Source organism: Nymphalis io, chromosome 14 (genome assembly GCF_905147045.1).
Source record: "Nymphalis io chromosome 14, ilAglIoxx1.1, whole genome shotgun sequence".
In the NCBI taxonomy this organism is placed as follows: Eukaryota; Metazoa; Arthropoda; class Insecta; order Lepidoptera; family Nymphalidae; genus Nymphalis; species Nymphalis io.
Genome location: NC_065901.1, coordinates 7,925,025 through 7,939,380, shown reverse-complemented (window position 1 = coordinate 7,939,380; position 14,356 = coordinate 7,925,025). Strand labels below are relative to the sequence as shown.

The 14,356-nt window shown below is 33.1% G+C and overlaps 2 protein-coding genes across 7 annotated transcripts in view; one reads left to right on the top strand and one right to left on the bottom strand.

Moving 5' to 3' along the window:
* Positions 1-14,356, bottom strand: part of LOC126773154 (probable 39S ribosomal protein L23, mitochondrial) — a 176,580-nt gene that overhangs the window by 116,603 nt on the left and 45,621 nt on the right. The gene's annotated exons all lie outside the window — the stretch shown is intronic.
* Positions 580-14,356, top strand: part of LOC126773139 (uncharacterized) — a 44,398-nt gene continuing 30,621 nt past the window's right edge. The window contains exons 1-4 of one of the 6 annotated variants that reach the window (XM_050493763.1): positions 580-722; positions 1,118-1,202; positions 2,144-2,211; positions 2,337-2,885. In XM_050493763.1, coding sequence (XP_050349720.1) covers positions 2,146-2,211; positions 2,337-2,885 — 615 coding nt within the window. In that variant the 5' untranslated portion in view covers positions 580-722; positions 1,118-1,202; positions 2,144-2,145. Of the gene's footprint in view, positions 723-754; positions 1,203-2,143; positions 2,212-2,336; positions 2,886-8,603; positions 8,817-9,425; positions 9,740-14,356 lie in introns of those variants that run through there. The other 5 variants (XM_050493765.1, XM_050493768.1, XM_050493769.1 and 2 more) reach the window with 5 other exon arrangements.

Sequence of the window (14,356 nt, the reverse complement as noted above, 5' to 3'; positions counted from 1 at the left end):
GACGAACAAACAGTTTACATATTCGTGCTTGTTTCTCGACTCCCCTCGCTCGCCTCGTCACTCGCGATGTGTAGGGCTTTAAAAAACAAATGGAAAATTAATAATCGATGAACATTCTATTTATTAATACTTTTGCTCAAAATGGCCTAAATATAATAGCCATCTTTAAAATTTGCTTACACTAGGCTGAAAATTGTGTACCTGCCTATATAAAGTTCCTATGGAACAGCCTGACATCTAACTTCAAATCACTCAACTAGATTAGATAAGTACCTACCATTTTTTATATGAATAGTACATTACTTAACTAACAGATGTCATCATGTTAGTAGTAAAAGTAAATATAGATAACTTTTTTGTTTATTTTTAGGTAAATACGTAAGTACATCACTATTGAATATTAAAAGGAACATAGTTATTTCCTTAAGCAAATACTCATAATAGTGATTAAAGCATAAGCTACATAAATGTGTAATATAGATCATTGACGCCATTTTGCGCCGCAATTTGAACCTATTATTATGACTGGAATCTCTGTCTTGCACAAGCAATTCACATAAGAGTGAATGAACAAGCTGCAGAATTCACTAGCTTTCTCTCTTTGTACCTACCTAAATTTTTATGCGAAAGATTTGTAAACATGGTGGCCAAGCAATGTAAAAATTAAGTGCTTAGCTGATGTAATTCGTTTTTTTTCGTGAATTTTAAAGAATATCGAAGTGGTTAGTGACTATACATTATAATAAACGTAACAAATCATGATATAAAACCTGTCGAGCGATGTAGTGGTTTTATATCAAGTATTTATGTAAACGTATACATTTATTTGGCGCCAACGTCGTAAAAACCGTTAAACTTATTATATTATTACATAAAAACATCAATTTTACAGGTGTTATTAATGAATCTATGAAATTTTCTGTCTCTGTTGTGGTCTAAAAAACTCAATTTTTAGTTACACGGTGAAATAAAACTGGTCCAACGAGTGTCGTCAGATCTGTCATTCGGACAAATTAGTATTGGAGTTGGAGGAGAAAACGATACTAATTTCTGGAAGTACTGTACATTGCATCTGCTGATAGTATTATATTGTAATGTAATCTATCATATATTTCAGATTACTGCAATGTACACACATACCCCATGAGTGAAATGAAGAAATACATAGTATTATATTTTGGAACATCTTGACCAACCTTGAAGTAAGTACCTCATACGTGATACGACTAGTAGCGTCATTAGATATTAATTGAGCTATTTAACAACTAAAAATTTTATTATGACCAGTAACTTGGAACAAAAAAATGTTTTTTGTTTTGGTACTAATAAACAAATGTCATGCTTTGATAAGTCATCAATATTTAACATACTCTTTCAAAACATTTTAAATGTTTCATGATGTAAATTGAGACAAAAAAATAATAATATTTAACATATCAATTAGTATTTTCAATCATTATATAAACTGAAGTTTGTGATTTGACAAAATAGTATGATGATTGTTTATATAAAGCTTATTTCAAAATAATTGCAAACAATGGATGTTTAAAACCGCTAATGATTATCTTATTTGAATAATTACAGTATAGTAAAAGAACTTATTGGAATTAGGAAACTAAACTTGTATTACTTTTCTTTTTTTGTAATTTTTCTCTTTGTTTCTCTTTTATTTTTTTATCAACATTAATTCCTTCTCAAGTTTGCTGGTAGTTATCTCTTTAAAATTTTAATCATGCCTTAAATACTTGTTTTTTGTGTCCTCATCTCTCTATATTATATCTGGATTATGTATAGGAAATAAATCAAATTTGATGACATAAATTTTTGAATGTTAACCTTGCTGAAGTTACAAATAAATAGTAAAAATTATTAGGAACTTATTTTTAATTCATACTAATTAATAAATTGTTAATTATTATATGTAATAGCCAAGGAAATTACCACATTATATCTCAGAAGATTAAAATACTTCAAAAACATTTTCTTAAATAAACACAATAAATCCTTTATGATTTCTATTAAAATTGTATATATAAATAAAATAAATAGAATATTGATAGTCTTGGTATGGTTATTTATGATTTTTTACATAATATTGTATTTTATTGTTACATAATATTATATATGTTAAATTTATTTTTAGAGATGGGCACAGAGGTGCCAAAAACGCAAGATTCAAGTGGTGATTCGGATTCTAACAGTGATTCCGAGGTAAGCTGCATTAATGTTTTTCTATTGCCAAATTGTGAATTCTATATAGTAAAAAAATATTATTTTTTATAAGTTTTACTTATTGTTATAGATGTTTAATCACATTTTGTTTTATAATTTTACAGAACAGCAGCTCAAGTGAATCTTCAGGTAGTGATTGGGAATGTTCTGGTAATAAACAGAGCAACACACAGAAACCACATTTCTCAGTTACTTCTTGTGACACTGGACTGAAGTTAAAAATTGCCGCGATTCTACCAAAAAAATCTACCCCCAAGAAAACTGTCAAGCCATCTGTGAAGAAGAAACCTCACGAGGTTACACAGAAACCATTGAAAGATAAGCCAGAGAAGAAAAAGTTGTCTGAAACCAGTTCGAGTTCAGAATCATGTAGCAAATGTTCATCTGACTCATCCAGTGAGGATGACTTGCCACTGAAAACTGTTAAGAAGAACTTACCAACTAAATGTTCCCCCCAAAAGGCTGCATCAAAGAATGCAAAAAATGTTATTAAAAGTGATAGTGATGAAGAACATTGTGAGGCTAAAGATACGTCTAAAAATAAAGACAAGTCCTGTGCTTCAAAGACTAATGTTAATGTGAAAAAAACTAAAAGTGATGATTCTAATAATGACATAAATGTGAAGAGAGGACAAGGAAGAAAACGATCTAAGGTAAGTACTTTAAATATATATTCCAATTTTCCATGAAATTTGTTTAGGTTTTAAGTTTATCTAATGTGATTATTGTCATTTTATTCTACAAAATTAATCAATAACACATAAAAAATTAATAAAATGGATTTTTTTATGTTTTACGTCATCTATTGCATATATCACGGGGAATATTTAGAGGAATTGTTTGGATTAGTCCTGGCCGCTGAATTTCACCACCGGACATCGTGCCAGAATTCAACCTGCATTCAACCTGTGTTGCAGATGTCTATGGGAGGTGGTAGTCACTTTCCATCAGGGAGCCTCTAATATAAAAAGATATTACTAAAATTAACAATGAGCAATAAAAAACATTTAGGATAATCAAACAGCAGCACTAATAACATTTAGACAATGCATATATAATACCACTTCAATTATTGAAAATCATTAAAAAAATATAAGCAAATAATTACACCTTATAGGCATATGGTTATTACCATATGAAATGTTGACTCAACAAATTTTCTTCATATTGTAGTCTTGGTCAATAGCATAATAGCATAGATTTTAGACTAATCATAAGACTCTTGTATCATTGTTGGACCATATACTGGAATTGAAAGTCTTTCTGTGTTGTCTGAGAAGTCAATTACGTCGAATGAAGAACTTTCTAACTGTTCCTAAGAATCGACTTTTTCTGGAACCCTATCTATCAGTGCCCTGGTAAATCAATGCATATAATACATATGTCATCTAATGAAATCAGAAACTATTAGTGCAGTATATGGAATAGAGGCTTATTTTTATTAAAATGAAAGTCATTGCTTGTCTTTCTCTTCTTTTATGTCTTCCCTTTTCTTTTATCAGCAAACATTGCTATTTCTTGTAAACAAGAAAATCCATTATTGCTGCCTCTGAAAGTTCCACAGTTACTGGAGCCACTGAAGATCTCTGTCCATATACATTAAAGCGCAGCAGAAGAAGCGCACTCTGGTGCCATGGTGACCTGGCTTCCTGACCAGTGTTTCATGTTGCACTGTAATAAAATCAACACTTTTTTCACCAACAAAATACATTTTAGGTTTCAAAAATATTTTTGCTGAGTTCCACATCAGCCTTACTTGAGGAACGAGCTCTTGTAAATGACTGAATGACTTTTTAATGACTGTAGTCGGAGATAACTTGAAAGCACTTCACCATTCTATGTAAGCCATATTTTAATAGTTCGGTTAATACTCACCCAAGATTATTGACTGACTGACTGACCAACTGACCCAAGTTGACATTTTCGAGCTTGTGAAATAAAAAGCATAAGAAGAAAAACAATAGTACAAAAAATTAAGTATCCAGTCTGAAAATAACCAAAAAAAACGGATGAGTTTCTCTGCATTATTTACTTCATAGAAACGGTTTTGCCTGGTTTGATGTTTCATCTAATTAATTCCTGAAACAGTAAAATAGAGCATTATTAATTAACTGAGTTATGACCACAGTGGCCAATCTCATAGATTATCTCACTGTACAAAAAATACCTATGATATGATATTCGATATGACGGGAGAAGATATTTTTTTGATTTCGAACGTGATTGTTATATCACTAGCAGCAACTTAACTTCAGGATGTTACTAAGAATCCCTTGAAAGTAAAATTCAATATTTTTACAGGATCTGTAGTGTTTACTTTATAGACAAATGAGAGTAGAAGTATAGGATACACTTGCAGATATCCTCATGTCCAGCACAGACTGGATGGATGATATCCTGATTAAAATAATAAATACGAAGTGACGGCCATGTTTGTTTGTCACACTGTCATGTCTATATACTCTTCAACCGATTATCATGAAATTTTGCATACATATTATCAAAAAGGCCATAGAGTACCTAATACCTCCTTACACACTGGTGAAGCCCCGGGTGGGAACAAGTATAACATATTTATAGATATTTTAATTCTGTGTTATGGCAATAGCAATGACTTTTTTAATTAGCTCATATAAGATACTGTTTTATTTTATTTTATATAGAAAACCAGACGGCCACTTGTGCCCTTGGAAATAAGTGGTCACCATGGTCTATAGCCGTTGGTTGTATGAAAAATATTAATCTTTTAATGCACGGTCAATGCTCCAACGACTATGGGAAAGAAAGTGTTGCTTTTTTCTGTTAAAATGAAGATTTACTACTGACCGATTTCGGGCCACAGCGTATAACACATACTATAAGGCACAAATACTTGTGCATTATAGTACATATACAAATGCTCATACGAGCGTTAACGCAAATGTACACTTTATAGAGAATAAAGTGTACACTTGCTCTCTCTCATAATTCGATAAGACGGCGAATCCTACACGACCGGAAAGAGTTCAGGCGCAGAGACAACGAATTTACGTGCTTTTTGTGATCTTATTGCATATTGGCGATGTGGTGGAATAAATGATGATTGAATGGAATCGACGTACGACGACGACGACTTGACAAGACTGCAGATTTGATCTCTTTTTATTGGTGTCGTTTTCAGATAAATTGTAGAAATATTTACATGGGATTTCAAGTTATTTGATTTTGCGCAAGTTTCACGTTTTCAAAAAATGTTCAAGCGACTTTTAACCTTTTTTCATAAAAATGTAAAATTTGTCACAATATATATCAATGTAATAAATTGAGATATATTGTTTACAGTTGTCGGAAATATTTATAAACTTAATTAATAGTATAAATTAGTTATATGCATAAACTAGAAATCAAGTAATTTAATAACGGACGCATGAGTTCGTCTCCGCTTTAATACAAATATAAATTATAATTAATAATTATTATTATTACTTAGCAAATGCAACGCGCATTCGTCGCGTCTATTCACACGAATTTGTAAACGATCGCCAATGTGTGTATCGCAACGTATGTTTGTCGAATTTTTCGTTGAGTAGCGAGGCGGATCGCGTGCACGCAGGTGTTAATGCGGCTTACTAATATGCGACTAGGGGTCTATGAAATATAATTATCATCAAGCTAAAAAAGTACAAAATATTTGTGCACATCTACAATTTTTACACGTAAACGTACAAAGTTGCTGGATAAATAAAAATATAATTCAATTTAGTTGTACACATTCGATAAAAATTCAATAACATATAATATTAATTATAATGGTCCCTATAATCAAATTTAAAGTGTATTAAGATATTCTTAGCAAGAAACCCATATTATTTTCTATAGCGTTACGTTTTTTGTACGAATTTATTATTTATTCTTTATGAATTCAATTCCAGCTGTGAACGTTAATAACATTATACAATCTAATGATATTATTTTTGATTAATCAATAACGTATTTTTTAATATTTTAAAAAGATATTGAAGTGTGACGTAAGATTCCAGATAATATAAAAACAACGATAATGTTTTTAGTCCTTTTCACTTTTATCAAGAAGAGCCGACATAGTCCAATATATGTCTCAAACCAAAATCCCAAATGCTCTTTCTAAAAGCATCTATGTTTTAAAAAACCAATGGCAGTTCAATTACAAATTATTAATCATAATGAATTTAATCGATTTTGTGAGTTTTAAAATAATAAAATACCATAAATGGCCTATCATGTGCTTAGTAAGATACATAATAATGACCTCAACCAAAATATTGTTCATACAGAAACACACAAACAGATCTGTGAAGTTACATAAGCGTGTATTTAACTTGTCTTACCCTATTTAATATTCAATCCGGTTTAAATTGAGGGGAATTTTATTAAAATATTAAGAAGGGTACTTTGTGTACGAATTTAAATGGTACCCAGTATTCTTTGTTATTATTCAACTTATACATTTTATTGCATAAGTTCTTTTTCTTGTTTACCACACGTGAAGCGAGGAGTTTATAGAAATAGGATGATTTTATTTAAAGGAGTTAAAAAGACCCTAATGTAGTTTTTGTACACCGTAAAAATGGGGTGAATATGGTTTACTTATAAATGCCCCGATAAATGTATCAACAAATATAACTATATTTTTAATAACTCAATTTTATATCAAATTGTTATTATATTATACAATCATCATACAATTCCTGTTAAATTAATGGGAAATCTAAAGTCTTAATATTCCGTAAATAATAAATATTAAATGGTATACAAATATACATATTAGTTTGTTTCATTATAAACGATAACATTTATTCAAGTAATACATAATCATAATCTAGTCGTTAAAGATTTAATATTATACAAGGTCATGAAAAAATAGTAATCAATGGTTATTTCACGTTTTTTTCCATGTGACTAGATGAAAACGCGCAGTTCGCATTCCAGACATCGAGATTTATTTTTGCGCTTCAAACGTTTTTATTTCATAAATGAAAATAGGTTATTGAGTAAAAATTTTTTAGTTTTTTCATTAACTGCACTGGTTGGACTATGTGCGTAATAAACACTTCGGTTTGGATATTAAAAGTATTGATTTGTTGTAATTATTTATGAATAAACTTTGCCCTGTAATATAAAGAGTTAGTCTATGATTTTATGCCTGACCTATTTATGCGTAAATAGGAAGATATCGATGATAATATAAGGTTCAAAATGTATAATTAAAAATTGTAAATAAAAATGTCTCATAGTTGTCCGTGACCTGATGAAAAAATGAAACGGACCTAAAATTGAACCAAAATGAAGTTGTCTAAAGACGATATCAATATAATAACTAAGGTTTTTAAATAAGTACAAGTAGAAAAAACGACCAATAACCACAAAAAAAAAAAAAAAAAAATTAAACAAATACACAAGTTCGCGTAGCTTGAATAATGCACAGCATTAGGAAGCCACCATACACATCAAATTATATGTAACGTTGTGAGGAACTTTGTATGTCAGTACACTCGCTACGAGTTTCAATCAAAAACTTAGAAACGCGATACTAAAAGTAATTGTGTTAATAGTTACACGAAATAGTTGTAAGAGCCAGAACGCACGCCCCAGATTGCTATTTTTGCATCCTGCTAATATGATGCGATATGTGAGTCAGATTGCATAACAGATAAAAAATTACCAATTTCCTTTTATATTCTCCATATTGATAATTTTTAATCGTTTTATTTAAGTAAAACAAGCTAAAATTCTGTAGTAGATATTATTATAGAAAACAAATGTATCATAGTATGATACATTTGAGCACCGCCCACAACTAATGTGCGAGTAGGTCATTCACTTCGAGGCCGAATAAAATGCTCATTGTTAGCATTGACGGATTAAATCTGTACAGATTTATTGCTCTGTCTTTCAGAACATCAGACTGTATATAAATTTATCGTAATTGAGATATTCGTAATCGAAAAAAGCTTTCATAATACTTCTTTTAAGATTTGCATCGCGATAAAGCATGCGTGGAATGCGACGGTCAGATCTTGTTTCGATCTGGCTCCTGTCGTATTATTGCAAACAATAAACGTAAGTGATAGGCGCGAAGGTGTCGTAGTGTGTAGCCTGGGTGGTAGAGCGTGCCGCGGTGGTTAGGGTAGGTGTGCAGCGTGCAGCATTTAATTAAGGCGGTGGGTGCGCTCGGTTCGCGTGCCGGGCGCCGGCCGTGCACTTCCGGTGCGCCCCAGGGGTGCTGCGCTTTTTCCTTACGGGGGAGGACTCTGATCGAGGAAAGCGCGACCGGTCGTCACCCGCGCCGAGGAATTAAAATTTTTCACGTAAACTGGTTTGATAGCGCGTACAGTGGCGGAGTGGGGGTCGTGAATACGCGTCGCGCCCGGTCATTAGCTGGCTCGCGGCGAAGCGCGCGCGCGTTTCTACTCCTGCGTGTGCGATGCCGCACAAATATCGCGTATACTCGCGTTTTACGTGCCTTAACCATTTCGCAGACGGTTTGGCTAATGTGATTTAGTGGTTGTGCTAAAAATTAATTAACGTGAAAGAAAATTATGACATGTGGTTGAATTTTTATAAATGTAAATAAACAATACCTATTGCTATTAATTAATACTTCTAGTGCTAAAATGATAATTTTATTTTGTAAATAAATTATGTGAAAAAATCAAATTAATTTTAACAATATTATATATCATTTACGTTATAAAATTAATTATTTTTACATATCTGTTATCCCCGAGTATTAGTTCATTAATTCGCCATCATTGAATCGTTATGCGTGTCGCGCATCATGACATTAATTTTGTGCAAAACAAACATGACGCTTTGATAAGCCAGCGAGACAACGCCGCAACGCAACGCGACCGCCGAATTTCCCTTATCAAACGCTTAGCGACGGCTCAAGGTCACACGTTATCAGACTCATTCTTGTGAATCCAATGGATTTTCTCTGTGATTGCGCGCACTGATGCAAATTAGCCATTTCTTTTGTCGATCACTTTTATGTTTTATTACAAATGTTTATGTTAATAGCTTTTAACAGTTTGTTAGTTAAATGTAAGAAGCCTTTTTAAATTTCGCATAAAAGGATGCTATTACTAAGGTAAAACTTAAATTTCAATGCTTCTTATTATTTTATTTGTGTGATCGATTTACTTCATTAATAAGTTTAATTCATAAAATATTTTAAAAAAAAATGATGCTTAATTAATTGTTTACAAAGTGGAACCGATTTTTAGCATAGTTCGTTATGTAGATCGCGACCCAGTTGCGCGTGATTGAGGATAAAACAATATAAATAGCTCGTCAACGCTCGGACGTGAGCGTGAGCGTAACTAGTTCGTTCAAAACAGTGTGTGAGTGATAAGTGAGACTAGTGCAGCCGTGTGATGTTGGCATGATGCGGCACGCCGCCACCTCCGCAGCCTGGACCGCTCCCGGTGAAGTCTGGGAGTACGTCAGTCAACTCGTCAGCTCCTACCACGACCAGCACGATTGCCAGGTGCGACTCGAACTCCCCTTAACGTACACAATCAACTCGACCGTATCAATAACATAGCACAACACATGTGACTCACGTCAATTAGCTCCTCTCGTTGTACACATTATTTATATGCAAGTTTTCAATTAACACAGTCGATCGACCTCACTTATCTGGTTAATTTCATTACAAACAATTTTAAAGCGGGGAAAATTTTATTAGATTGACTGCGCTCGTATAGAAACGCGGTTACGTCAATCTCATTAGATATGGCACCCAATCTTATTAAAGACAAATGTCAATTTCTGTAAGTACCTACACAACCGATAAACGACTTTTAATATTACACGTTTATAATTTTACTAGGTAATATAATAAAAATACACTAATGCTCTACATTTTTATATTCTCCTCGTAATATGATTTAATGTCTCAGAATTTCATATGTTAAATTTCAAAATTGCCATTGGTGTAAAATACAAATTGTGTACAAGACATCAGCGACGATGATGTTATAAGCTCAAAACAATCACATTCATATGAATGTGATTGTTTTGAGTTAGCTTCTGTTCTTTGAACCTATTTATAAAGCAACCAATAAAGTGCCACGTAATAGACAGATCAAACTTGCTTCATTTGACCATGAAATTGTGATCGAGCGAGCGTGACCGCGTCGCGTGTTTAGACATGGTGTGCATACATCCATATAAATGCTCATGAGTACTCTTACAAAACAATTGACTTCACATTTAAAAAAATTATAATATAGTCAAATCTCGTATGTACGTATAAAAAAAAATAACGTACTACGTATTAGAATTTATTGCAGTTAACGTTTATTCGCGTGGGCGAGTTCATTTCATTCTACTCATCAAAGTAATCACATTTAATGAATATACCTTACGATCAACCTCATGGTCGTCATATAGTCTGGATCATTCTTACATAGAATTATGAAATTTAAAATTAAGTGACTGTTTAGTATTATTGCATTGTATCGTGTCGATTATTATTTTAATCTGACTACAGTACAGTAACAGCCTGTGAATGTCCCACTGCTGGGCTAAGGCCTCCTCTCCCTTTTTGAGAAGACTGAATTTTTTAATCTGACTGCTGATAACTATTTTATTCGATCTTCGCTGTGAAAGTTGACCTTGAGTATTGTTGGTTTTTTATTGATATAAATAGGTATTAAATCATGGATCCGGCTGTTAATAAGAATACGAAAAAAAAATTATATAAAATATTCTGTTGTTAATAATAGATGTCATTGATCGTTTCAAGGATATTCGATATTAACGGCTTTTCAATATCATCGTTTATCTCGTTTAAATTATAAAAATATAATAAAACACCGAATGTATTATTGTAGATAACACTGACATTGAATTCTTTATTTTAATAATGCTGTTAATCAACTTGTAGATTCGTGTTTTTGTAGCGATGAAACTCGGGAGTGACTAATGAATCTATTAATAACGTTGTTTTCTACTCTGTACATTTGTCATTACTTCTCCTGGTAATATGACTTTTTGCTGCATAACTAGATCATTATAAAAGAAAATGGAGGAATGCGATGTGCCGGCAGACCTAAGTCTCGCAACTGATTGATGTGCGTCGCCGTTAAAGCCCTGTAGATCTTATCTTGGTATCTAATAGCTTTAACGAGATTACGGTACACTACTTGTTCGATTTACATCTCTTCCTGATTATTATCGAATCGTTTTACGTTATCAATGTTTTCCTAACAGTTGTTGTGGACGTGACACAATAAAATATATTTCCGTAAATATTTCCTTGTTCTTTATAGTATTGTTTCATTATGCTCGTGTATCACGCCTCTCATTGCGAACGACTTTAATGACCGATTATGCAATACGTTAGTCCCATCTAAAGATGGCGATGATTCAGTGCAATGTACGTCGATATGGATATTGATAATAAACACTGTTCAATTACCTTATGGTAAATAGTTTCCTACGTCACATAGATACCTAAAAATGTATTTAAAAAAAATATATATATATTAAAATTTTATTGCGAATTCTTTCAAAAATAACCTTTTTCCTAATTATATATTAAAATTAAAACAACAATGTACACATTAACTAAGCTCAAAACTATTTTTTTTTAATAATAATGCAGCTTTATGAACGAATATTCGCGACGTTTATTCAAAAGGTGCATGCTTACATTAATGTCGGTGCGGCTCGGGCATAGCGGTCGTATTGCATTTTGCGGTATTTGACGAGTGTTGAATTTGCAGACGCGTTTATGACGGCGGCGGGAGGAGATGGAGATGGTAACTTAAACCGGTTGGACACCTTTAACGTGGCGACTGCCGGCTTTTGGTGACATCCGCAAAAAGTGCACAACCACATGCGCAAATTTCGGCACATTCTTAATCAAGACATCGATTTTCAAGTTCAATGTTAAAGATCGCTTCTAAGTTCGACCATTAGTGCATGCATGCATTGTGCATTGATTTTCTTCGCGCCGAGTCGTTATCTAAACCGGTTACACTCTTGTTTGTATATCTAGATGATTATAAAGTCATGTCTTGCAAATATAGCATTTCTACTTAGCCAGCCAATAGAGCGACGGATTTAATGATTCTATTAAAATAACTGGATACCGTTTCTATTGGGAGATCTAACTACATTCCTAATGTACAAACGTTAGTTATGATTATTACGCGAATAGTTAATTCTGACTGATTAATTCTGAAAAGATGAGTAAGTGAGACAGGTAAATGTTGTCAGAGAATGCAGTTTGAATGTATGCGAGTGTATTCGACACGTTTGCGTTTGCGCTCTCACTTGGTCACATCGATTAAATGCACCATTACTGCATGCTTATATTCAATCGGTCTCCTTTATAAGTAATTCGCCGACCCTCATACGGGCCTTTTGTATTAATAAACGCTTTCAATCAGGCTTCTCATGTGCCAATTAAATATATATGAGGGTCTTCTACTGTATTTAGTGTCTCGGGGTTTATAGATTTTTGTTTTATAAGAAAGCCTATCCAAAGTCATTGGTTTTCATCAGCCCACGGCTCTTACGTAATTATTAAATTTATTCACCTTGTTTATCTTTTTGAAGGAAATGACATCTAACGTGCTTTAAATTTATACCTCAACATGTGAACTTTATGGTCGGAGTGGGCGGTTAATTTGTTATTTTCTCTGAGATTTATCTCGTGTTGAGGTGTTATGAATTTAAATGGTAAAGTTAGTAGAATCAAGGGTTATTGCGTATTAAAGACGCGTCGAGTAGGCGCATGGGGAATCGGGATAAGCCGGTCCAACGGCCATCTTAGTTTTGCGTCGTTTAATAAAGCCCCTGCGACAACTGCACGCTTCAATAGGGCTGACAGTCATGATATACTTGTTTGCATAAGAGTACATTCGAGGAGCATTGAATATAAATCGCCCGTTATCATATCTACGATGCATACACGATCGTTTATTCATATGTTATTGTAACATTTTCCCACGCTTATTTTCTTTGTGATATTCTGGATTTTAAGGTTTCCATTCCAGGTTTTATGTATTCACGGTTTAATAATTTGTTAATTTAATAAAATTTCTAACTTTCTATCCATTAAATTGTTAATTAAATCTATCGTATAAAGCAAAAAAATTATATAGTTTTCATGTTTGGAGCGTTAATTTTAAATCGTTGTGATTATTATTACTTTCCAGCCCTAGCTACTGATCGGGTAATGCAAAACGAGGCTCGGGAATAAATCGTTTACATGGTTGTCGGCGTAAACTGGTCTCAGTATTCGTCGCGCTGTAAAATACTGCGGAGGTAAAAAGCTATCGGCACCACTGCACTTGTCATAACTTTATATCTTCTGATCAAGTAAGGTTTTATTGTATGAACATAATATGCAGAATAAGTTCTAAAATTAATAGCCATTTATAAAAAGGTGACCGATACATTTGATCCCAGAATACCACATCTGATTATAGTGTACGCACAATGTTGGTATATTTGTGCGGTTGGTACTTGTAGCCGTGCAGTGGCGGTCTTATCTTACCATTGGAGTTATTACGGGTCGGTATCTCGCCCATCGCACCGCTTCGATTGTTTCCGAACCCGCCACAAAGCCGGGCGCTACACCGTAATTGACCACTGTTTACTTCCACGGCAAAGTCTTATTTTATGCATTATTCTGCGGTCGCAACGTTTTAAAATATCTTTCCGTTAACAAGGAAGTATTTCAGTTCGATGAATGTTTTGCACTTTTTATGCTCACCGACGACTACCTTGAACCGTTCCAACAGCACTCAATTGCTCATACACTACTCTATACGCGACGTTTTATAGTTCTTATACTTTATATTTTGTTTGATTATAGTACCGACAATGCACTGTTGATATTTATAGCAATAGCAGCTGCCGTTTCGATTTTCTCGGTAATTCGGTAACCCCTTCCATAGTTTAGTGAATTATATTCATATGATACAAAGTATCGATAGTCGAAATAATTGACTTTATCTATAACGTGTTTTTAGTTCAAAACTATCGTAATTTTTAATAATATAATTAAATTTACTGCTGTATAAACAGTGTATCTTTTAGAATTTATTAGTTGCTTTCCGTGTAAACTGCGATGAAGTATGCGAAG